The sequence below is a fragment of the Charadrius vociferus genome, unplaced genomic scaffold (genome assembly GCF_000708025.1).
Source record: "Charadrius vociferus isolate BGI_N301 unplaced genomic scaffold, ASM70802v2 scaffold82, whole genome shotgun sequence".
Lineage (NCBI taxonomy): Eukaryota > Metazoa > Chordata > Aves > Charadriiformes > Charadriidae > Charadrius > Charadrius vociferus.
Window position 1 is genome coordinate 2,338,475 of NW_009647401.1, and position 24,102 is coordinate 2,362,576.

At 36.6% G+C, this 24,102-nt stretch overlaps 1 protein-coding gene across 1 annotated transcript in view; it reads left to right on the forward strand.

Annotated features, from left to right (window-relative positions):
- Nucleotides 1-24,102, forward strand: part of LAMA2 (laminin, alpha 2) — a 290,790-nt gene that overhangs the window by 75,163 nt on the left and 191,525 nt on the right. Inside the window, exon 12 of the mRNA XM_009880193.1 lies at nt 868-1,041. Coding sequence (XP_009878495.1) covers nt 868-1,041 — 174 coding nt within the window. The remainder of the gene's footprint in view (nt 1-867; nt 1,042-24,102) is intronic.

A 24,102-nucleotide genomic window follows, 5' to 3' on the forward strand; every position in this document is an offset into this window, starting at 1 on the left:
TTATTTGTGCTGTAGAAAAATGTCTTTAGCCTGCAAATGCACTCAAAACTTTAAATTAGTTCTCAAAGCTCAGACACTGATCCCACTGTAACGGATGTATGCTACGTAGTCATGTCTGTAGACTGAGTTTGGGAAATATGTTCCAGGTTCTACTACCTCCTGGGTTTGGCTGTATTGGTATGCTGGAAGTCTGCAAATAAAATCATATATGCCTAGTGTGCTTATTTACATGCCAGCATCTGGGAAATTTTCCATTCCATGGCTGAGCTAATTTATTGTTCTGCTTGTATCCAGGCTTCAGAAGCCATCCTTGTATGAACAGTGTGCTCTTCTCCAATGATTCATTTCTAGTTATGGGATTTCAGAAATTAAAATTCTGCTGCTTTCCAGATTTGCTTTGGCTTTCTAAAAAAAAGTATATTTGAACTTACATGTTGTAAGGTTTTAGATTACAAATTATTATAAATTATGCTGCCTACCACAATCAGAAAATGTATATCCATTTGTCAGCTCTTCTTCTGTACCCTCTGTGACTGATGTTATTTATTGAAAGCTTGTATAATATTTGGAGATATTCTTACACATATATTTGTACGATAGAATTTCCTGCTCGCTCTGGACCATATGAAGCAGAGAAAGCAAATACTTGTAGTTAATTCAAACTACCCAAAAGTTATAACTCCCAGTCACATACAATAAGATAAATTTTTGCTGGTATTACTTTGTTGTCCCCTTTGTTCCTAAACTGCTCTTAATCATATAAATCTAATCAGTTTTTTAAACATGGAAGAGCGAGAGGCTGTGACTATTGAAATGTCTGATGTCCTGATTCTCATTGTTTTGGTGGATTTTTTTCTGTCATTATAGATAGAAGACATGAATGGCTGGTATCTGACTGACTTACTGGGTCTCATCAGAGTCACCCCCAAGCAAAAGAGATTTGATGGGCATCAGCAGTTTAGCATCAGCAATGTGGCTGCGCGAAAAGTACTGCCACAGACTTATTATTGGAGTGCACCCAGTTCTTACTTGGGCAACAAAGTAAGTGCAGATGGTACTTGCCTCAACGCTAATTTGGTTTATTGAGAAAAGAATTAAGGCTTTGAAGGGGAGGGGAACTGAGGGAAGACTAAGTTGGATGGCTATTTGACCAGCAAAATTACAAGCTGAAAGGAATCAGGCATATGGAGTATCCTTGTGAAGCAAAACATTAAGTAGAGAAAATTGACTAAGTATCTTTGACCCTGAGCCCTCTTCAGGCTTCTGCTGTAAGGTATTAAAGAAGTCTATATAGTTTGCAGTGTTGTTTTTTGAATGAATTAGCTGGTGTGTGGTTCAGCTTGTCCTGTTCTCTTCCCACCTTGTCCTCAGCTTTGAAAACCAGTTCCTTCATCTGCTTTTCAGAGATGCAAGTTGTGTATCAGATGTTGTGGGGGTGTGTTACAAAACTTCAGTGTTTGGCAAGAAACTTGTGTGTGTGGAGCTCTCTGCCCTAGAACTCAGAAAACACTATTGTGAGCTCTGTGCCAGTTCTAGTGCATGTATTTATCCAAGGCTGCCTGTGTCCATGTGTGCACTTACACATATGTTCATGCCCTGCAGGTTAATACCAAATATTTACTTTCTAAAGTCCTGGATGCTTTAGTGGTCTGACTATCAGGCTTCTCACCATTAGACTTTCTGCTATCATAGACGATACCTTCATGAAAATCTCATTTTTCTCCAGAGAGTAGAACTGACTGAATAAGTCCTCAGTGTGAAGAAAACTAAACAGCTTTCCATTTACTGTAAACCAGATTATGCTAAAACTTACCAGAAATGCTAACACTAATACACTTGACCACGTTTTCTTCTGTAGTCTCTTCAGGCTAGTCAGCCTCTTATTTATTTATTTTCTTCCTGCTGGCTGAAAATCAACATGACAGAAGGTAAGTGAGCATGTTGAAACTAAATAGCATCATTCCAAAGAATTGGGCATCCTGTTCATGGCTATAAATTGTTAAAGATAGTCAGGCTCATTTAGCTGGGCAAGGGAGAGTTTCTTCTATAATCTTCCATGTCTGGTGAACTTACCCTGAAATACGAGCTGATACTTTTCCAGACAGCATTTCATCCTGCTTCTATTCAGTGAGCAAAATAATGGTAAGAATGTGCACAAATTATTTGAACGTGGAAGATATTTTTTCAGCGAAATTTGGAGGTCCTTTGTGGTTACTGTCAGATATCTCTGTATGAATGAAGCAATTTGCCTTAATAACTGAACCATATAAATTTTTGATACTATAGTAATACTGAAAGCACTCACAAATTACCACAGTACATCTTAACTGTCATGTTGCATCACGTAAATTAGAGTCATAATGACATGCTTAGGCCATATGATTTATGCTATGGGAAGGGAAATGGAAATAGAATATTGAGAGTCCTTATTTGTAAACTCAATAAAACATTTCTCTGAATAGCTGAAACTGGATAAAACCTAATAGCTGGAACTAGATAAAAACATCCTTTCTTGAGAGTGATTGCTAGCTGTGTTACAGTAGAATAATTGGTATCTCAGAGCAGGCAAGCTTCTTTAAGAATTTTTGTCTTAGGAAATGTAGAGAATTATTTAGGAAATCTTGTATCAAGATGTACATTATAAACCTTGTGTCACAGAAACTACCTTTCCTTTTTTTATTGTTAACATTATTGCTTTTAAATACTATTCCCCAAAATAAAATTGAGCAAAAAAAGGTAGGAACCATCCTGCATTTCCTAGTTTTCAAATATAGCTCAAAAACCTTATTTAAAATAATTCTTTTAATATAAAGTTGGCATGTTGTGTATATGCCTCCACAATGTTGATTGCCATATGTGTGCTATCTGCTTGTTTTACATCCATCTCCAAATGCTTCTTTTGGATGAAAAAGTGTTATAAATAGGATGTTCCTGAGCGTGCAGCCTTTAGCTTTTTCCTTTTTGTCTAAATCTGGGTGACACTAGGCTATGTGATACTGGTCTTTGACTGTGTCTTTAAGGAGACATTATAAATAACACGAGGCCATAGATGGTATGGGATTCTTGTTTATGTCAGACTGGGACAAGAACATGAGCAAGTTACTTTAACATAACCATATCCTTTTAGTCTTCCAAATATATATGCTGCTACCAAAACTTAAAACTTTGGTGTACAAAAGCAGATAATTTTTTTTTAAAAGCCAGATATTTTACCTAACTATGTAATATGTGTTTGAACTGAAAATTTGAACACTGTTTTTGATGCAGAATACATTTGGGAATAATCTGAAGAAATTTAATTTCTAGAAATAAAATATCTAGTGGACAATTTGGGAGAAGAGATTTAAAATGGCAACTGTTAAGGTTTTAGTAGGTATCATAAAACAGTTTATCTTCTTGCCTGCCTACCTTATCATAGCCTACTGAACTAAGGATTGCAGCAATCATGAGGACTTGTGGTCTGTTAGAGCTTCTAGTTACTGAAAAAGTGTCTTATTCTATCAACTCTAATTACATTTTAGGTATTTGAAAACCCCATTTGGTTTTTGTCAGCAGTTTCTTAATTTGTTTTGACAACGAATCTATAAATTTATTTTAAACTTGTGTCCATGGTAAAATATTTTATAAATTTGTTTGAAATTGTTATGAGTTGCATTCTGATAATGTTTGATCAGAGTACTGAAAGGAAAGTATAAAATTATTTAAAAATTAGATAGCAAACTCAGCAGGATGACATGAAACACTTGTTTCTTTAAAGTCAGTGTGGAAGGGTTAGGTGTCCACAATGTTTAAGTCTGACATTATGTATATACTCTGCCTCTTTTCTGTTGACACACTGGCAAAAAGCGATTTGATAATTTGTTTGCTGAGTAGAAGCCATTTATGATTAGCCAAAAGAAAACATGATATGGAGCATATCTAAATAAACATATGATGTCCCCCATGACACACACACGAGGGGCATCTGAGACCACTTGAGATTCCATGAGGAAACATCTATCTTTAGTTAGAGGAAGTCTCTCTGCTTTATTTTCTCTCTACTGCTGCAAATTTTATGTTCCTTTCTCTGCTAAGGGCCAGCTTTAACCATGAAGGTGGAGATTTACCCTGCTTCTTTCAGATGGTTAGGACCTTGCCCTTGGTCAGCAGTCACAGGTTAGTTCAGCCTTTAGGTGGAGGCTGTCCTAGAATCCAGGTCTGTGAACATTGTTAGTTCTCAACACCCAGCAGTCATACAGAAAATACGTAATGCTTCCGCTCTAACTCCTCTATCGGGGTTTTGAGCAGATATTAATGCTGCCATTATTCAGACTGCAAGCAACTTAATAGAAGGCCTAAAACACCTCTACTCAAAACCACTATTTGCTTACTGGCAGATTTTACTCAAATTAAGAAGTTTCTTGCATCAAGTGTTGTTTTATAGGAGTCATTTGAACTAGTTATACAGCATGATCCCATCCAGTGTAAGTAAAGTTAATGTAATTTGGTCCGTCATGAAGTCAGAGTGTGTTGAAAATTAAAGCAAAAGATGCTTGAATAAAAGGCTTTGTTATCTCTTGGAAAAAATCTAGCACGTGATGTTTGTCAACTCCATAGACTTAAGCAGCCATATGGGGATACACTGTTCTTTCTCTGACCTCTAGTTAAAACCAAGACAACAGCTGAAAGTTTTGTGCAGAGTCAGTGCATACAGAACAGGAAGGGGACTTGTTTGACTAAACACTGTCGCTTCATTTATTTTGCCTGTTCTTTTATAATTAGCTGTGTAACCTATTTGCTTACTTACAGAAGTCAATGTTTCTTTGAGTCCAGCAATGAAGACACTGTAATAAGCCTGTAGTCAATACGTACAAACTTTAAAAATCTATCGGTCTTTAAAAGTACTCTACTGTGGAAAGCTAGAGATTGGGATGGAGTGAGCAGTTTGTTTTGTGACATATTATCTATTGCAGACTGCCCAGAATACCTCAGAGGATTAAATATTGAATTATAAAATAATCATAAGCTAGGTCCTTGTGGCTTTTATGTTTATTTCCTTCCATTTGTTTTCATTTCTTAGGCAATTTCTGATGCAAAAGGCAGAATAATGCAAAGCAAATTGCAGTCTACAGCTCCCAGAGGGGAGGGAGGGAGTTGAAACCCAAAACATAAAGAAGCGTAAATAATACAATAATCAGCTGGAACAGAAATGCCAGGATCAATTGTCCTAAATTATTAAAGTATCTAAACCCAGAAAGCTTCACCTAGTATTGTCATGGTTTCAGATCTCAAGACTTTCTTGTTCGTAGGACATGATAGAGTTAGATAGATCCACAACTCTTTTTCTTGCTTTTACTGCCTGCCTTAAAAAGGAGAACAGTCTGACTTAACACCCTTTTGTATAAATGGATGAGATGCAAATAAATTGTTGTTGAAAGCTACTTTTTTCTACCATCAGTTTATTTTGAAATTCGTTGGCCTCATGAAAAGCAGTGAGTGACCTAGCCTACATAGTGCCAACACTCAATTGTGTCTTAAATTTTAGCCATCAGACTGACTTTTTTGAGCATGTGTCTGTATTGCTTTTATTGTCAGGGAAGCGAAGCGGTGGAACTTAGGTGGGCTCATGTGATCTCCCTTTGTGCACCTTTATAAGATACTTCTTTCTTTCAGCTGGTTAGATGGACAGTTTAAGCCCTCATGTAGAAGATTTGGTTCCCCGATGCGGGTGGATTGTCCAAATCTAAGCAGGCCACCATTTAGTAACATAATGACAGTGCTTGAAATATCTGCTAACTGGGTGAGAGATTTTTCTGCAGGAATGGTAAATCCAGTACTTCATGGCATATTTGCCCTTTTTTGTACTCTCTGCACAGAAATGAGTTTCAGCCCCAGATTTGAATGTGTAACAAAGAACATCTTGAAGCTTCCAAAGAAAACTGGGGGTGGAGTAAGGAATGTGATCCTCAAGTATAAGGCATAACATATCAGAAACAATTTTGTACAGACATTTACTGATGAAATAGTTAAGTTATATGCATGTTATCCATATTTGTAAAAGAAACAGTAATAGGCATTAGTAGCACGTAGTATGCAAGAAATCTCCATTCAATGTAACACCCCTGAAGTTACAGCTGCTGCAGATCATCTGATTTTTTAACTAGTGTTAACAGCCAACACATGGCAGAAAATTAAAATGATTCTTTTGAACCTGAATGAAGATATCTTTTGTGAAGACAGCTACTTCAGTATCTTTTGTCTTCCATATTTGGATGCATTCTTCTGATAAAAAGCTGTTTTAGTTTATTGATATGTTTTTAATTTTGTTTTTTAATAAGTAAACCTTAAACTAATATAAATAATGTAAGTTTTTTTAAAAAAAATCACAATTTGAATTGCCTTGACTGAAATTAAGTCACCATGGTAATCAGACTCAGTCAACAGTATGAAGGTGTCTTCAACTTATACCAAATGTTTATTTTATTAGCACTTACTTCACTACATCTTCTAAAAATTGAGATAATAGACAAATTCAAATAAATAAAGGATGAGACAAACATAGCAGGAATATGAGTGAAGAGCAAACATTTTAAAGGTTTGAACCACAGCTGACTGATGCTTTCTTTAAGTTTTCTTAATTTGTATACGTGATTGGGTTTAGATTCTTTATCTTTGCTGAAATATTCTCTCAGCGTGGCACCACAAAATGAGACAGGGGTAGGTCTCTGCATTCCTTCACAGCTGTGGCTAGCCAAATTTTGCTTGATCCCCAGTAGAAATTGAAACAATATCAGGACTGGCCTATTTAGGGTTCAGCTACCCGTGACTGTAAAGAAACGCCAAGATGGAAGTAAATTTTGTGCGCTTTGTTCCTCATTAATGCCTTTAATCATGTTTGGAGAGCCGATTGGGACAGTTCAGGTACAGCTATTATTATGATTGCAAGGAAAACTAAGGATTCTCAATAGACCGTTACGGGCTTTTTGCACCTTGGAAATGAGTTGAAACAGGGCTCAGAATGTGGCTAGCTGAGTTGACTGACTGCGGTAGGTCATATATCCCATGATTCATTTAATTTCTTTGTGCTAAAATCATCTTATACTACTGTAGAGAAAAGAGGAAATTTATTGTTGGTGAAATTATTTCATAAATCTGAAGTGTCCTTAGCATTACCTGCTTACCCAAGTCTGCCTTGAAGGCAAGGGTTTTAATCAATAGTGGCAGTTGAAAAATGGAGAAACAAGCGGGAAATAAAGTAGTTTCAGAAAAGAAGGGATGTGAATGCTAGAGAGAGAATACTGGGGGGTGTTAGAAGATAATGAAGAAGAAAGTAAATTGGGGAATACGCTTGCCAGATTGAAAAGTTTTACTCTTCTTATCTCTGATCCCAAATACTGAAATACTGAAGGATCCAACAAAGCAGAAGAAAAAGAAAACAAAGAACCTGGTGATTTGTACTGAGGGCTAATCAACATACCAAGAAGCGTGGTGATGGTGATCTCTAAGCTAGAGATAGCTAAATTGAACAGTGGTTACTTAAGGCTGCGAAGGAAATCTGAAGTTTATGAAAGGGAGGATACATGGGGATTTGTTCCTCTTGTATGCCTTTGCATGCTAAGTGCTTCTTCAGCAAATAAGTGTTTGCTTTGAAAATTATGTTTGGAGTTCCTTGCTGATCACAGGTTGCCTGAGAGTAACGGGTTTAATGGATTTATACTCAACTTACCCACTTGTATTAATCAGACAGAATTTATAGTCCAGGCATCTAGTTGATACTGGGTTACACAGGAGTGTGATGAAGGAATCTATGCCCATCACCAAAAGGATATAAATAAGAGCTACTGAAAGGTCATTCTCAAAATATGAGAGCCACAAAGAGGTAGAGTTCCTTTCAGTTTCCAGATTTCCCTTTATGAATAATTGAGTTACCATTTCGGTTTGATTTACCACCACCCCCACCATCCCCACCCCCAATTTACTTCAAATTTAAATTAATTACACAAGCTTGAAGTAGAATGTAATTGAAATTGTTGAGTTTATAACTTATTAATAAAACTGCATGGTGCCACTGAGGATGCTCGGTAGCATCTGACAGTCTGCAGCTTCTCTACAAGATGGATAAATTATAAAGAACTAATGATAATAAAAATTGAATGAGTAATTTTGTAAACTCTATATATTCTTGACTTTTTCATAAATGATTGATGAATGGTGGGGCTATTATGTTGAGTGCCTTACAAATTCTAATTTTTAGAGGGTCATATTCCACACTTACTAAAGTTCCAGTCAGTGATCCAAAAAGTAAGTATCAAAATTATCACTTTTGTAAATTTCGGTTTAATAAGAAAAAGATGGAGAAAGGCAGACCATGAGATATCTGTTATGAACGTAATATTTTAACATCTATACCGGCTCTGGCTGGGCTGGAATTAACTTTCTTCATAGCAGCCTGTGCGGTGCTGTGCGTTGCATTTGTCACCAAAACAGTGTCGGTAACAAACCAGTCTTTTGGCTGTTACTGAACTGAGCTTGCACAGCATCAAGGCATCCTCTCTCCAACCTTTCCCAATGATCCATAAGTCTTTTCACCTCCTTTCTATTTTCTCTCCATCCCATATGAGAGAGGAGTGAGTGAGAGGTAGGTGGGTGTCTGGCTGCTGGCCAAGGTCAGCCCACCACAGCACACCGTTGAGAGTGACGGAAGAAACAGAACCTTAACGCCTTTGACAATGCAGTGAGTGATCAGAAGCTTGAATTAGTGGTTTAGTTTTAACTTGTCTTTTCAGAGAGTCATTATCCTAAACATTTTTATATTGTGAATGACTCATGCTTCGATCTAATATCTGAACAGAATATGAAGCTTCTTTTAAATCCTGTAGGTCCTGTGTCTCACGTACACTATTTTCTCTGTCTCATCTACTCTATCGTCACCTGATTGCTAAAGATTTCTGAATGGACCCATACTGCTTCGTGATATCTCTAGAAAGCAAAATAAGCTTTACGTTCCTACTAAGTTTACGTACTGTAAGCTGATCTTTAGCAGGAAAGAATGATGGGAGCAAAGATTTTATTTTCCAGAGAGATACTCTCGCTGACTACAACAAATTTCTTTTGAAAGCAAACCTCAGTGGAAATTTTAAATATTCAGTAAGTTTCTAGAAGTAAGTGTTACCCTAACTACAGAATGAATTTACCTTTGTCTTCCTGGACCCAAGAGACAAAAGGGTTAAGAGCAGATATTTGCCATATTGAAGGGATAATCATGTGCTAGATCCCTAATCTGAACTGTGATGAATTATTAAACAAGTGGTTTGTTGGGTGATTGAATATTACCTGCAAAGCACTGCTCATCTCCTTGAGGCACATCCAGAGCTAACTGAATTGAGCCAATTAGACTGACTGTCTCTTCAATGAGTTGTGACCTATCAATGGTAATAGCTTATTATGATGATAAATGAACCCATCTCTCAAACTGAAGCCTGAGTACACACTTCAGCAGTTTCCCTGAATCATAGGGCCATTACCTATCAACTTCAGATTGACAGGAGCGACAGCAATGAGAGCAGATAGCATGCATGAGTAGACACAGATGATTGTTTTACCCACATGAATATATTTGCACTTATTTTTGGTGAGGTTGTTTTGTGGTTTTTTGGTTTGTGGGTTTTTTTTTGTTTTGTTTTTTTTTTTAAATGGGCCTGCCTGAACATTCCGTTTTTCGCTAGAAGTACCCAACGTTTCTCACAATATGTGCATTACCACCCCTGTCTCCTGAGATGGCTGGATGAATTTCTGATTGGTATCTACATGTCTTTTCAGTCTCAGAGGTACTCTGTATTGTGATAAAGGAGAATTGTTTTTTTTGTAATTGAAGAGTGTGTTTTATTTGTTTGGCCCTCTTAGCCCTATCAATTTGTTTTCCAGAGGTAATTTCCACAGAAAAATGAGCAAGATAGAGGAACTATAACATTACCAATATTTTTCATTATTTTATTATAAGCTTTAGAAGCCTTTAAGTATCAAATATTATTAAATACTTAGAACATTTCTAGACCAGTTCTTTGGTTAGTTTAACTCTTTTTGGAAACAGGAAAATTTTCCACGGTGAAGGCCATTGTTTTGACAACTTTCTGTGTCAATTTTCTTCTGGGCTTTTTTGGTGTCATTACTCACACGTCCGTGTCGTGTCCCCCCCCAAGTTAAAGATTTTGCTGTATTTTATTAATTAAAAATAACAGTGCCAGAGATACAATTTACTGTCCTGAAAGAACGTTTTGGTTATGACTCAATTTTTAAAATTAAATTGCATAAGAGAAATGGCTTTATACATTCCTAACCCGTATCCCAGTTATCCGTAAGATAGCTACAGTGTGGCCCAGAGCCAGTACTCCCGTGAATGAAATATTTCACATTATGCAACTAGCCGGGCAGCACAGCAATCCCATCTCTATCCTTGCCTCTCTTACATCGATGCTTCCTACCAGAAGGTTTCCAGCAGCGTGTCCTGGTGAGCCGTGCCTCGCTGCAGCGCGGACTTTACTGTGCCGTTAATACGGCAAAACTCATACAATTCCAAGTTTGCTTTGCCGTGAGCTGGATAGCACATTGGCAGCAATATTAATGGATATAAATACAGTGAATAGTAATCCATAATTTTCCATCAATATTGTATCTTCCATGCTCCAGAAAACCATAGCACAGCATTTCATTTACTTTGAAGTTTTTTTGAAGCTCAGATGATCAAAGTTTGTCATATTATAGAGGAACTTTTTCTTCGTAAATATTTCAAATTAAATGCAACAATACAGAGCTATACATATATCTAGTCATTTTAAATGTTTGGCAAGTTAAAAAAAACAGATGGAAAAGTAAAAAAAAGGTAAAACAAAAAAGAAAACTAGTAGATCAGTATTCTGTTGTCATTAGCTATGGAAACAAGATTTCCTAACTTAATAAACCTAGTCTAAACTAATAGAACTGGTGGACTGAAACAGCATTTTTTAACCTAAAAAGTAGATTTGTAACAACAGATGCCTTTAAAGCTAATCAAATAAATAGATACGTTGTTTGGTCAGCTGTGTCTTATTACTTAGATATGTGAGCTAATTCTGTTTAGTCTGCTGTGATGAAAAGTCCTTTTGAGAAAGAACTTTCTACAGTTTTGTTGCTGAGATGCATTTCATGCGATGTGCAGTCTGGTAAATTATCCCTCTCTTTCATAGATGATGTATTAGTTCAGTTTAGGTAGATGCAGTTTTGTCACTGTACCGTGTCTTTTGTTTTATGTCAAATATATGATACACGTACCTATGTTAGAATACAATTGGCTTCATACATTTGTCTCACCTGTTGAACAAAAATATGAATGTATGGCACAACAGAATAAAACTAGCCGCATGAGATTAAAAAAACTTAGAAACTTCAATATAGGAAGGCAACCTTTCTTAAACAAACCTCAAGCTTTTATATTAAAGCTAGCTGACAATTCATTAAAATACTGGTTTGGCTTTTTCCACCCAACATTTTCAAGTTTTCTACTAGAAAATTTGCAGTGACACACTTTGTTTCAGATTTTGGACAGTGGCATTGCCAGATCAAAGCTTCTGAGCCCATCTGGCGTTAGTGGAGATTTTCTGAGCTACTGCAGTGTGCCTTTGCAGATCTGTCACTCCTGTTTTCTCCCTTTGTTATTGAAAAGGGGCTAGCAGTAGTAAAAAAGTTTTACCATTTGGTAACAAATACAGCAACTCAAAATCTCTTATTCCCACCATGAATATGATCAAGTAGATGACCTTATCAGTAAATCATTGGACTCATGACCAAGCCTTCCCAGAGCTCCATGAAACAAAACATCCCTCTGCCTGAGATATTCCAGGGGATAAATGATACCTGAAAGATTTGCTAGAGTCAAAAGAGCTCTCCAAAACTCAGAGTATATTCTGACTGTCCCCAGCTCTGAATTAAATACAAGTGCATACACTGTTTAGTGGTGGTCTCATCAAACTATGTAACCTGTATTAAAATGTGTGACAAAACACAGTTCTAAGTACAATTTTCAGAGTTGCAAATCTAATGTTTTTCTGAAAGTCACAGACAAAAGTAAAATTAAATAAGAAAAAAGCTTCCAAATTTTCAATGCAAGTTTTTGTGAAAAAAATAAACAAATTCTGATTAAGTTCACATGCATTATTTAAAACAATGAAAGCAGCAGGTTTCCCCTTAAATTATATTTGTTTATATATATTTTTACTGATTCTAGTATACTTTCACTCTACTGTCTATATGCTTGGCTCATAGCCGTTGAGAGTTTTACACTAGGGAAACATGAAAAACTTAGCTACTTTTCCTGTAAACCATTATTTAGCTTCTTTGTCTACCTTCTTTCCAGTACTGTGAAGTGTTTTCTATATTTGCTTTTGAGACGTAAGATAATTCTGGGCTATCAGCTATAGATGCATTGTACAGAGTATTAACTTTTTTTGATCACATATTATGTGTTCCAGAAGGTAAGTGCTTTTGCTTCCCTCACTCAAGATTTTTATACGATAGTCTTTCAAACTGTCTTTCAGTGTTTTGGATGGCTAAGATTCTTTTTAGAAAATGAAACGTATTACCACAAGCAAATCTCATTTTTTTCATGGATGCAGCTAAAGTAAATACTTACAGTAAATCTATAAGAAAGAATTTTTCTGCTGTCTTCCAAAGAGTCCTAGTGTTTTTAACTCAGGAAAACTTACATAAATTGTTATGTAAGTTTTCTGTATGTATTTTGCATGTTTTATTGTTATGTTCAGTTCTGCATAATGGGTATGCAGAACATGTAGCTATGTTCTGCTCTGTAACAAAGCAAAAGACTGTATTTTTAAAATACAGAAATTTTGGGCAGTTTGAATATATCCAGGGATTTTTGAGTTGAATATGACAAATTATTTACTTAGTAACATAATGAAATTTTTCTTATGTTTGGAGAGAGAACATTAGCCTAAACAGATTTTGATCTGACCTATTAAAGTCCTTCTGACATTTTTACAGCACAGATTTAGTTTTGTATTCAAATGCCAAAATCTTCAGAGAGCTGAAAAGCCATCTATCAGATTCTCTGTTTAGGTACCTGAGAGTGTTCTGTGGTGCTCAGAGGCAGAGAGGAGAACCTCAGCAGAAATAGGTGTAAAGTGACTATAGTCAACCATGTCTTTGAAAATGATGCTCCAGAGTTTCTTGCCTGTCAGAAGTGTGCTGTTTTCTAGTTTGGGAAGGCCCAGTTTTCATAAATACTACAGCATGTATGCTACTGATGCAGCATTTCATAAAGCACTGGAAACACCGGTTGTTTACTGAAGTGTGATCACTTTTCCTGAAGAATATGGTGGATTTAAACTTCTGTTACAGAGCAGGATTTATTTTGCTCTAGGCAGGTAGTGACTACCACTTTAAAATAAGTGGATTTTAATTAATGCTTGAATACAGCAGATATTATATTGGATAATGTGGAAACAAATCCACATTATTAATGAAAAGATACATCATAATGAGTGTATTACTGTCTATGCTGAATTATGATGGAAGTCTTATGGAAGGATAAATGACATCCATTGTAAAACCTAATAGGTATCATTATGGTCAGTGTTAAAATAATGAATACCAAATGAATGAGTAATAGAAGGGACACTAAAACTAAATTTTATTCATTAGCTGTGTTGGTAAAAGTGTATAATCAGTATCATCGATTTATGTACACATTTTAGTTGACTGTATGTGCTTTGGGCAATCTGGGACCATAAGAAAAATTTCAACATTGCAGCAAAAAGTTCTTAACCATTCTACTAGAAGTACATACATATGTTTTATGTGAAAAATTGGAATTTCAAAGAAAAAAGTCTGAATATTGCCCCAAAGGCCTTAAATCTTTTCTTCTTTTCTTTTTATACAAAGCAACTTAAATAGAAATCCCAGCTATATGACAACAGAAATTAAGCAGACATTTTGTAATTGGTGTGCTTTATTATCCTGACTACGTGAACCAAACAAAAGCATGAATAGCCAGTGACTTGAGCTGCCCTGATAAGTACATCTGCTTGGGACAGCACTCAGCATCCCATTAAGAGCAAAGATAAAAGCGCCCCTTAAGGTAGCTCCAACGACAAGTACACAGTATGTTCAGTGAGGTCCTCAAACTTCCCACGGTTATTAGAGCTGTCCGTAGGGTTATTTGTCATTGTAAGCTCTATGAGGGCTTCCAATAGGTTCTCTTTATTAATTAATTAATTAACTTAGTTATTTATTTATTCCTTGTCAGTTTTTGTGCCAACTCTCCACAGGGACAAGCTTCAGAGACAATTATGTTGTTAACAATTGGTGTGAAAATGCCATGTGATCCCACTGAGTTCTTGGTTTTAGGGAGGAGAAAAGGAAATAGTGGTGTTCACGAGGGGATTGTATCTAGGAAGAGTGTGTATGTATACTTGCATGTGGCCTAATTCTCATCTGGATGGGTAGGAAGAAAATGAAGTATAATGTTGCCGGAAAGGTATGGGCCATTTAAATGGGGGATCTTTTGTATTTTGAAATAACTAAGGCAAAAATTATCCCATTTGGTCTCAATCTGTATTGTCTATTCTAACATATATCAGCTATTTTATTACAAATCTTTGATCTGGATATGTATTAGGTATTCTGTTCAGTGACTCTGTATGAGGTATTCTGCAGTGCCTCTGAGGAACAACTTTCACCTGCAATACTGAGAGAAACGGGAGTACAATGTGCAAAAAAAGCAGTAAACTGCAAACAAGATTTACACTGCAGATCTGAGAAGAGGAATTTGTCCTGAGAGGGAGATCACAGATTCAGGTTTAGAACTACTCTTGCCAAGTAGTTTTATTTGGCTCTTCAGGGAAAACTGAGAGATCTGGTAATATATTACCTTCTGAATAAATTGCTACTGTTATGATCATAAGGCACTGAAAGAAAAGTTTATACTTCCAGTGCTTGACATAGGATCATAAACCTTTAGTATCTTTCTGAGGAAAAGACAAAGTTTGAGAATATAGCAATATGTAAACTGTACTGGAAGAAAGTCCATCCAGCCCAGTAGCCTGTTTAATCACAGTGGCCAACACCAAATGCCAAGGGAAGAGTGTAAGAAGCAGGCAAGGGTATAGTGATACTTCATCACATACTTTCCTAACCTCAACCAACCTGTAGCCTGGGTACTCCTGAACTGATGGAGGTGTCTTTCTATTTCATGGTCTTTATTCATCCTAAACACAAATTAAAGCCTTTATCACATGAAGATCTAGCAATAAATAAGAGTCTTGTTTGGGACAGCAAGTCCGGTTGGGTGGCAGCCCACTCTGTGTCCTGCCCTCTACCATTGTTATTTAAGTTTGAATTGTCCCTGAAAAATGTTATGTATGGGAAAATCCAGAAGACATAATGTTTTCTCTCTAACCTCAGTTGCACTATCAAATGTTCTTATGTTCTTTTTTTTTTTTTTAAACGAAAACACAGTGTTTTTGTACTAGGTCTTAGTGCTGCTTTGCATTGTCCATTTACACTGGCAAGTCAGATAAGTTGTCTGGAGGCACACTTTGCAAAGAAATGCAGTTAATTTGACATGACATCAAAGCACAAACTATTATATTTGCTTCTCATCCATTTTACACTGATCAGAAAGAAAAAAGTATCTTGAGATTACATCATAGGAAAATCCTTTTAAACATCTCTTTTTCAGGGATGAGTTATTTCTCTCTTCACGTTATAATGTTCTGCTAATTAGTTAAAACAGTTATGTAAGCAGTGATTAGAATTTGTATTTCCTTAGTCTATATCTCCTATGCATTCTATGACTTTGCTTCTAAGAGTTTAAGAATTTTTAAACCTCTCTTTCATTCAAGGTAGTATCCAAAGAAGGAACAACATATTGTTATTACTCTTCTAATTTATGTGATTGTATCACACACTACATTTTTGTACTGGAGTATATAAAAAGCAGTGAGCCCTGGAAAGTGATCCGAGGCAGTACTAAAATAGCTAAATAAGTCTGAAGAAGGGGAAGCAATAAATCAGATCTAGTAGAATCATAGGAGGATACAAAAAAGAAGAGTTAGCATAACTACTTTTCAAGGCATATTCTGGCTTTTCTTGAGTGGGGCCATGCAAGGGAAGTAGTGGTTGAAAATTATCTTTCCCAGCTTATGTTGTCTCACTTCTATTGTAGAAATGAGGTCAATACTGCATTCTCCAAAACCTGCTTTGCTGACCAAGAACTTGAGTTTTATGGGACGGTTGATTGTATAAAAGTATATGTGATTATGCTCTCATCCTTTTTACTTACCAGCTCCTCAGCTGTGGTAATGCTCTCTGTACTCCTTTAAAGATGCACCAATTCAGGAGATTTTGCACATTATTGACATCAGTTATGAGGCAGAGATGATGTACTTCATTTCCTAATGTCTTGTCTTAAAATTTAAGGATCTTTCTGGGGGCCATAAGAATGAAGGTGTGTGTCCTCAAAGTGGAGTTGAGATTTTTGTTCTTAACTGTATACTAATTCAGTAGCTACTCTGCATTGATACTGTCTTCTCTGGTCTTGTAGACACCACAAATTGCAGGTGGCCAGTTTTCAGTTGATGAACAGACTTCTACTGAGGCTACTGTTGCTCTTTTCTTGTATAGCTGGATCCAGGCTAAAGCATGTAAATGTCTAACCATTAATGTAATGTTGAAACGTTGTTAGTCATATCTTGTTTCACATGTGTTAAGTCATTCATTAAACCTTTTAGATATTAAAACACCATGAACTTGAAAACAAACCCCTCCATAGTAGAAATTACTGCTAGAGCACTATGACTAGACATAAAGTCATTACGGAAATGTTCTAAGGGAATTGTGGAGTTCAAGCATTTTGTATTATGACTTTGGGAAGCAAGTAAGCAAATAATTGTGCAAAAATACATTATACAGGCACCACAGCAAGTTAATCACTTCAGAGTTGCTCCTCCTTCCCAAAAGTGAGCTGCATTAGCTGATTAGAGCTATAAAAACAATCTGACCTGAGAGATTCTTGTGCTGTAGGGACTGAGGATTATGTACAGCTCCAGCAGTCAATTCACTTAATAACTTCTCATGGCTGAATTTACATTATCCACTTTTCTATCTTTTATAGAACCCAGCTAAGCTAGATCAATATCCTGAGGAAATGTGGCTTTCTATTTTAGGATGACATTTTCCTACTTGGCAGGATATTATCTTCATACAACATGTGTACAATATGGTACTAATTTATGTCTGCATGTTAGTCTGGGAAAAGTTGCCTTGCACAGTGTATTAGGACTTACAACTATTACTTAAGACATTACTTTAGGCATTTTAAAATTTAAAATACCATACGCTTCCTCATTTTACTGTAAAATGATACTGTATTGAGGAGGTAGCTAGGAAAAAGAAAGTCTGGACTTGTAACTGTACTGAAATGAAGGCCTAATAATTTAATAATAATTTTCATCATGAAGTTCTCATTCCAGTAAGCTGAAACTGGGGTAATAAAATGGTGCTTGGGCCAAAACTCAACACACAAACTTCTGTATTCAACCATAAGGTGACACTTGGATGGAATGAGTTTTAAATACACACATTACCAAAAATGAAAACAGAAGTTTGTAAAGTAGTTTTTGAGCTATACGGTCAGAAGTATTGTTCACACGGGTACTTTGAGGACATATCTGTATTAATAAACTTAAAATTGCTGTCACCTATTCTCTAGTTTTGAGGCCACTCATATGGGCGTACTCTTGAAACACTATACTGTTGAATTAGTTGTAACTATTTAAAGAAGTAACAGTATAGTGTAACAAAATTATTACTTTACTTTACACTACTTAAATCTCTCATCCTCCAAAAGAGAATTGTCCCATCCAAACTATAATTTGAGAATGGCTCCTGGCCCATACTTCCTCCCAGACTATTCCCAGGAGAATTTAGGAGAGAATCCTAGAGACTCCTTTTTTTAGTATTTTCTCTTCCTTCTGTGCTAATATTTTGATCTTCTCCAGAATTAAGCAGAACTACATACACATAGTTGAGCGTAGAAAAACTTCAAACCACATTAATTGTTTGGCAAGATGAAAATCACTAGAGAAAACAGTTTGAAGCAGTTTAAACAGTTGTCATTTGCTGGCTCACCATGCAGTTTATCAAATGAACTTCCTAAATGGGAAATGCAGAAACCTTGCCAAATAATTAGTTCTGTTCTGGTGTGTTAAGTTCACAAGCCAATCTTGATGGCTCTCTACGTAACTGCGTGAGAGAGACAAGTTCCCCCAAAGGGCAATTCATAGCACTAAATTGTCCTCTACATGAACTTAGGTATACCCTCTCGTCTCCACGGACACTGGAAGGAGACTAGGAATATCATCTCTAAAACTAAATGAGGCATCTAACATTAACTGGTGTTAGGGTCCCTGCAGTACCCACTTTAACTTGAAAGTATTATGTTTTGAAAAATATTCAAAAATGCTGACAAAAGGTAGATAAGAGGGACCAAAACCCTGTCCCATTCTTGAGAAGTACCTTAGTTTGTAATTTCTGTGAAAATTTCTCTGGCAGTCTGCACTGGGCACTTTACCTATAAAGTAAGCTTAAATATAAAAAGTCTCATTGTGCCATTGGTGTTGGATTTGTGATAGAAATCTGTACGGACAAGTCAGATACGCTGTGTAATAACACCCAGATCTCCCAATCAGGTGAGATATTTCACAAAAATAGACACTCCTCATTTCTGTCAATTTACACATGAAACTAAGATACAGTGTCCTGTGTGTAACAGTAAGGCAACTACAGTCAATATGATTTGTCAATAATGGTTTACATTACATAAATGTTTATATGTACATTACTGAAATGTTTATGTGTGGCAAATTATAAAACATCAGCTTTCTAAACTACAATCTTTAAAGCAAAACACAAAATGTATATGCATTGCCAGAATAATCTCGTGATTGCAAAGGTCATTTCTCCATCCAGTCATGGCTGTATATTGTCCCAGTGGCAAATATAATTAATGCTTGTATGGAAAAAGTACTATTAATAAATATTTATGTATTTTTGCTGTCTGCATAAGATGGAACAACTAGAAACCAGTCAACAGCACATGACCAGTCAGTTGTTAGTAGATCATCAGTGGTCCAAAACAGTATTTATCAAATAATTGCCTTAGATATACTGCTGTCAGCGGAGTGGTGTAAAAGTTCTGAGCTAACTTTAAATTATCTGGGTTAGGTGTTAATAACTGAATTCCCAATCTCTGTATTCTAGACTGCTTCCAGTCTGCTTTAACTCAATCACCTCTGCATGCAATAATCCATTAATTTTTGTACAATTTTGCACCAACTTGATATCAAAAAAATTTCAGACTAAAGTAGTTTATATAATAGCCAAAAGCAATGTAGAAAGTCAGTGTATCTAGGTAGGGAGATAACTCAAAAAAGAGAGTGAGTTGAGAAGTAGTTTTAATTGCATGGAGACACATGAGACGAACCCTGAGTAAAAACAAGGTCATCCTCTGCCTAGATAGATTTCCAGGAAAACATAGTTACTTAACTTCTGTGGGAATTAATTTAAATTAAATGTGCTGAAAGCTGTACAAATATTTGTGCCACCCAAGAGAGAGTGAATGTAAGAGCAGTTCATGTCCTGATGGATAGTCAGTGCTTTCATACCCTGCTTTGAACTTTAGCAGAAACTCTAGAACGTCCTGGGGGCCTGCCCTTACTGAGCAGAAACTCCTGTTTTCTTAGAAAAGAGCAAATAATACCACACTGTGGAGACACCTGTGGTTTATGGTAAGTAGCCAAACTAACAGTCAGTTGTAGATGCACTTAAATTATCAAGCTCAAATATATGCTCCACACTTTGATGTTCTTACAGTCTCTTCTTCCCTGCAGCGGCTAGATTTTTAATCTGAAAAAGGATAGTCATACTTTGCACTGCAAATAATTCATGTGCACTGGAATTAGGCAGCATTAGCTTTAAGGGTGCGAAGATATAACCATGAAAGAAGACCAGCGATTCTAGCAATATGGGAATCATTCTCAAGTGTGTCTGAATGAATAATCATCTTTCATTGGGCCATGAAATTAAAAAACTGGGGCAATGGGTACTGGGAATTTGTTTGGATCAACTTGTGATAATTTTTTTTCCGGCCAGATAAAATGAAAAACTGACGTATTCTTTTTTTCTCCCAGCTAAAATGAGAAACTGAAGGATTTCATTGCAGGTCAAAGGTTTCATTTGACCTGGAGCAGATTTCTTTTTGGTTTGCAGGCATTTATTAAAATTAAGAGAATTAGCAGTACAGCTGTGAAAGACTGATAAATTCTGTTTTGTCAGTTTAGCCTCAGAAATATTTTTCAGATGAAACTGTAAGGCAAACTTCTCAGATTTTCTGAATAGTTCCAGGACAAACAAAATAGCATTTCAAAAGTGAAATTAATTCATTATTAAAATGTAATAAAACTCCTCAGTTCGATTTAACTTTTATTCCAAGTAATTTCATGGTATCAATGTTACGTTCTTGATGTGCTCCTTCTGCTTCCTTTTTTTGAGGAATAATGGAGAAAATAGGGAATTTTTTTAAAACCTCCTTTAATCACTTAATGATTTTGGCATCTTTTTCTCTTTTCTTTTGTGTTCCCACAAAAAGAAGTTAGAAGTTCTTTGCTATTGCAGGGGATGCTAAACTGTTCAAGAGCAGAGTGGTCAGAATGTTATAACAGAACACTGTTTCAAGGCCTTAATTACTAGCAGTCTGAATCCTTTCCAGACAAGGCTAACCCCAATTAAATGCATATCTTAATTAAAAAAAAAATGCTCATCTAAAGTTTTGTTTGGATTAGGGCTTGAACTAGATGATCTCCAGAGGTCCCTTCCAACCTCAACCATTTTATGATTCTGTTGTTCTATGATTAGGTACAGACCCACAAGCAGTTACGTACTAGTAATTACTTTAAAATTAAAATTATTAAAACTAAAATTATAGGAATTAAAAGTTTTTACAACTTACTCTGTATTACAGAGATACGGCTTACTACTTGGAAATCACTGTATTAGAAATCATTGTGTTGTGCTGTTGTTTTTTAATCTCAGACATTCCTGTTACTCTGGTGAAGTACAGTTCCATGATCTATTTATTCCAGAGTTTAAGAATCATACTAGCAACGCTAAATGCCAGTAAGTCTCATCAGTGCCTGAATTCACAGTAGTTAAATGGCAGCAGAGGGATGCACAGGGACTAAAATATAAAGAGAAACGGTATGTGTCACATCTTGCATGTGGACTTTGGCAAAGTCTAGTTTTTCCTTAGAGAGTGGAGTGGTTGACACACTAGACGTTTAGAGCTCTTTTAGTTGCAGTACCTTAAACTTACTGTTCATTTTAATCGATTCAGTCAGTAGGTAAATAAACAGATTGATATAACTGGTTAGGTGTAAAGCAATGTGTTAATATTGGTAAACTGATTTAAATACTTGAATTAGCTACAAGTTGAAGTCTTTGTAGAGCCTGAGTCTGATCATGCCATGTTGGGTTTTACACTAAAAGCAAAATCTTATACTGAAAACTGTTGAAAAAATAATGTCACATAGAATTTACCATTTGCTGTTCACCACATTGAGAGATCAGTCCTCCAGAATACTTGCCTATTTGTTTGAGCCTTCATTTCTAATGAATATTTTGTGATGTATTATATTTTGGCCTTTTCTAATTACATTTTCTGTGGTACATCTGTGAAGTACTTGGCAACCTTAGACATCATAGCTTCAATTCAGATTATTGAAATTCAGCTCCCTGCATTGACTTCAGTGGGACCTTAGATTTCTTGAATTTTTAAAGGATTGTATTCCTTGCCTTCAGGTGTTTCTGAGACACTTATAAAAAGACCGTGTGTTTTCCACAGGCTGTAACTAAAAATATCATTTCTAGTAAGCATATCTTCATGTTTGCAAACTTCTTGTGATAATCTCAAATCAACTGTTCCGGAATGAAAAATAGATGGTATGGTGGGTTAACCTTGGCTAAGGCCCAAACTCCCACCCAGCTGCTCTCTCACTCCCCCTTCTCAGCAGGACAGGAGGAGAAAATAGGATGAGAAAGCTCGTGGGTTGAGATTAAGACAGGGAGATTGCTTACCAGTTGCTGTCATGGGCAAAACAGACTCAACTTGGGGAAAATTAATTTAATTTATTGCCAATTAAAATATATTTGGGTAGTGAGAAACAAAGGAAAAAATTAAAAAAAATAGTTTTCCTTCATCCTTTCCTAGGCTCAACTTCCCTCCACTCCTGATTCCTCTACCCCTACCTGAGTATTGGAGGGGAAGTTGGAGGGTATGGTTAGCACCTAACAGTCCTTCTCTGCCACTCCTTCCCTCTCACACATTTTCCCCTGCTTTGGCCTGTCCTTCAGGAAAAATCCACTCCAGTGTGGGCTCTCCATGGGCTGCAGTTCCCATTAGGAAACTCTGCTCGAGCATGGGCTCTTTCACAGGCTGCAGGGATATCTGCTGTGCCTTGGAGCACTTCTTCCTCCTCCTTTTCTGATCTAGATGTTCTTTCTGATGTTGCTCACTATTTTTTGTTCCCTCCTCCTCTCTCCATCCCATTTCATTTTTCCTTTTCTTAAACATGTTTCCACAGAGGCACCACCAACTTGGCTCATGGGCTGATGTGCCTGTTGTGGGTCCATTAGAGAGCCAGCTGGACCATGCTGTGCCTGGCACAGGGTAGCCCCCAACCCCTTTTTAGAGAGGTAGAATCATAGACTTACAGAATGGTTTAGGTTGGAAGAGGCCTTAAAGATCATCTAGTTCCATCCCCCCTGCCATGCGCAGGGACACCTCCCACTAGACCAGGTTGGTCAAAGCCCCATCCAGCCTGGCCTGGAATACTTCCAGGGATGGGGTCTCCACAGCTTCTCCTGGCAACCTGTTCCAGTGCCTCACCACCCTCATCACTCCTGCAGTCACGCAGTCCTGCACATATAGCAAATGACAGGCCCTGATACTTCTTTCTGAGCACCATCATTTGTACAGATGGCTATACGTTTGATGTTACACTTCACTATGGAAAAGCATTTTGAAAAAAAATAATTCTTCATCTAAGCTAAAATATTTTAGAATGATGTTAAGAATGCCCTGGAATTCCACACGCATTGTGCAGGACTGTGAAATTTCACAATCTTCCCAAATATTAATAAATATATTTTTTTCCTATTAATAACTTTATTAATGGTATACAAGTAGGTGCAGAGAGTTTTATGTACAAAGTTTATTACAGGATCATGACAGTGATAAAGAAAATGACATAGGCAGGTATGTCAGTACACAGGTTGTCTGTTATGCATGTCACACAGGACCTGCATGCTTTTCTGAGTTTGTTTCCCAAGCACAGCACACTTACATTTTAAAAACAAAACCTGATGGCCTGCATGTGTGGATTTGTGCAGGTTTAGTATATAGCAATTTATTCCCTGTTGTTTCACATTCCATTCTTTCTTTTACCTAATATAAGATGTTTAAATGTTTTGTTTTGAACTTTAGGTACCTACTTTCTGTTCATCATTCAGAAATTAGTTAATGAAAGATATTGACTACAAAATTCTTAACAGATATAAGTGGAAACATCTGTGAAAATTAGTGGAAAGAGCCATTTTTTCAAGTGTTAAGTAATAGTAATTCTTGCTAGCTGGCCTTGGACACTCATTTACTCCCCAGAAATTGTTAGCATTATCTTTAGCTCTTCAGAAGTGAGATATCAACATCCTAGTTGGCACTTGGTGCTACAGAAAAAGACAGATCCCCTGTTTGCAGAAAATTTCAGAAATCAATTAAGTTCATGGAGCTGCAGCAGTTTCTATCAGCAGGAGATCAGATCTGAAATAACGATGAGAAAGTAAGAGCAGCTGTGGTTAGTTAGAGGAAAGGTCTGTATAGCCTAGGAAGTGGTCTCCGACAGTGACCAATGCTGCATGTGTATGGAACAGTATAAGCAAGCACACATCAGTGCTGTCCTGCACACTGACCCGCTATACAGCAATTTGCGTGCGTTTCCTGAATGAGAGAATAGCTCTGTT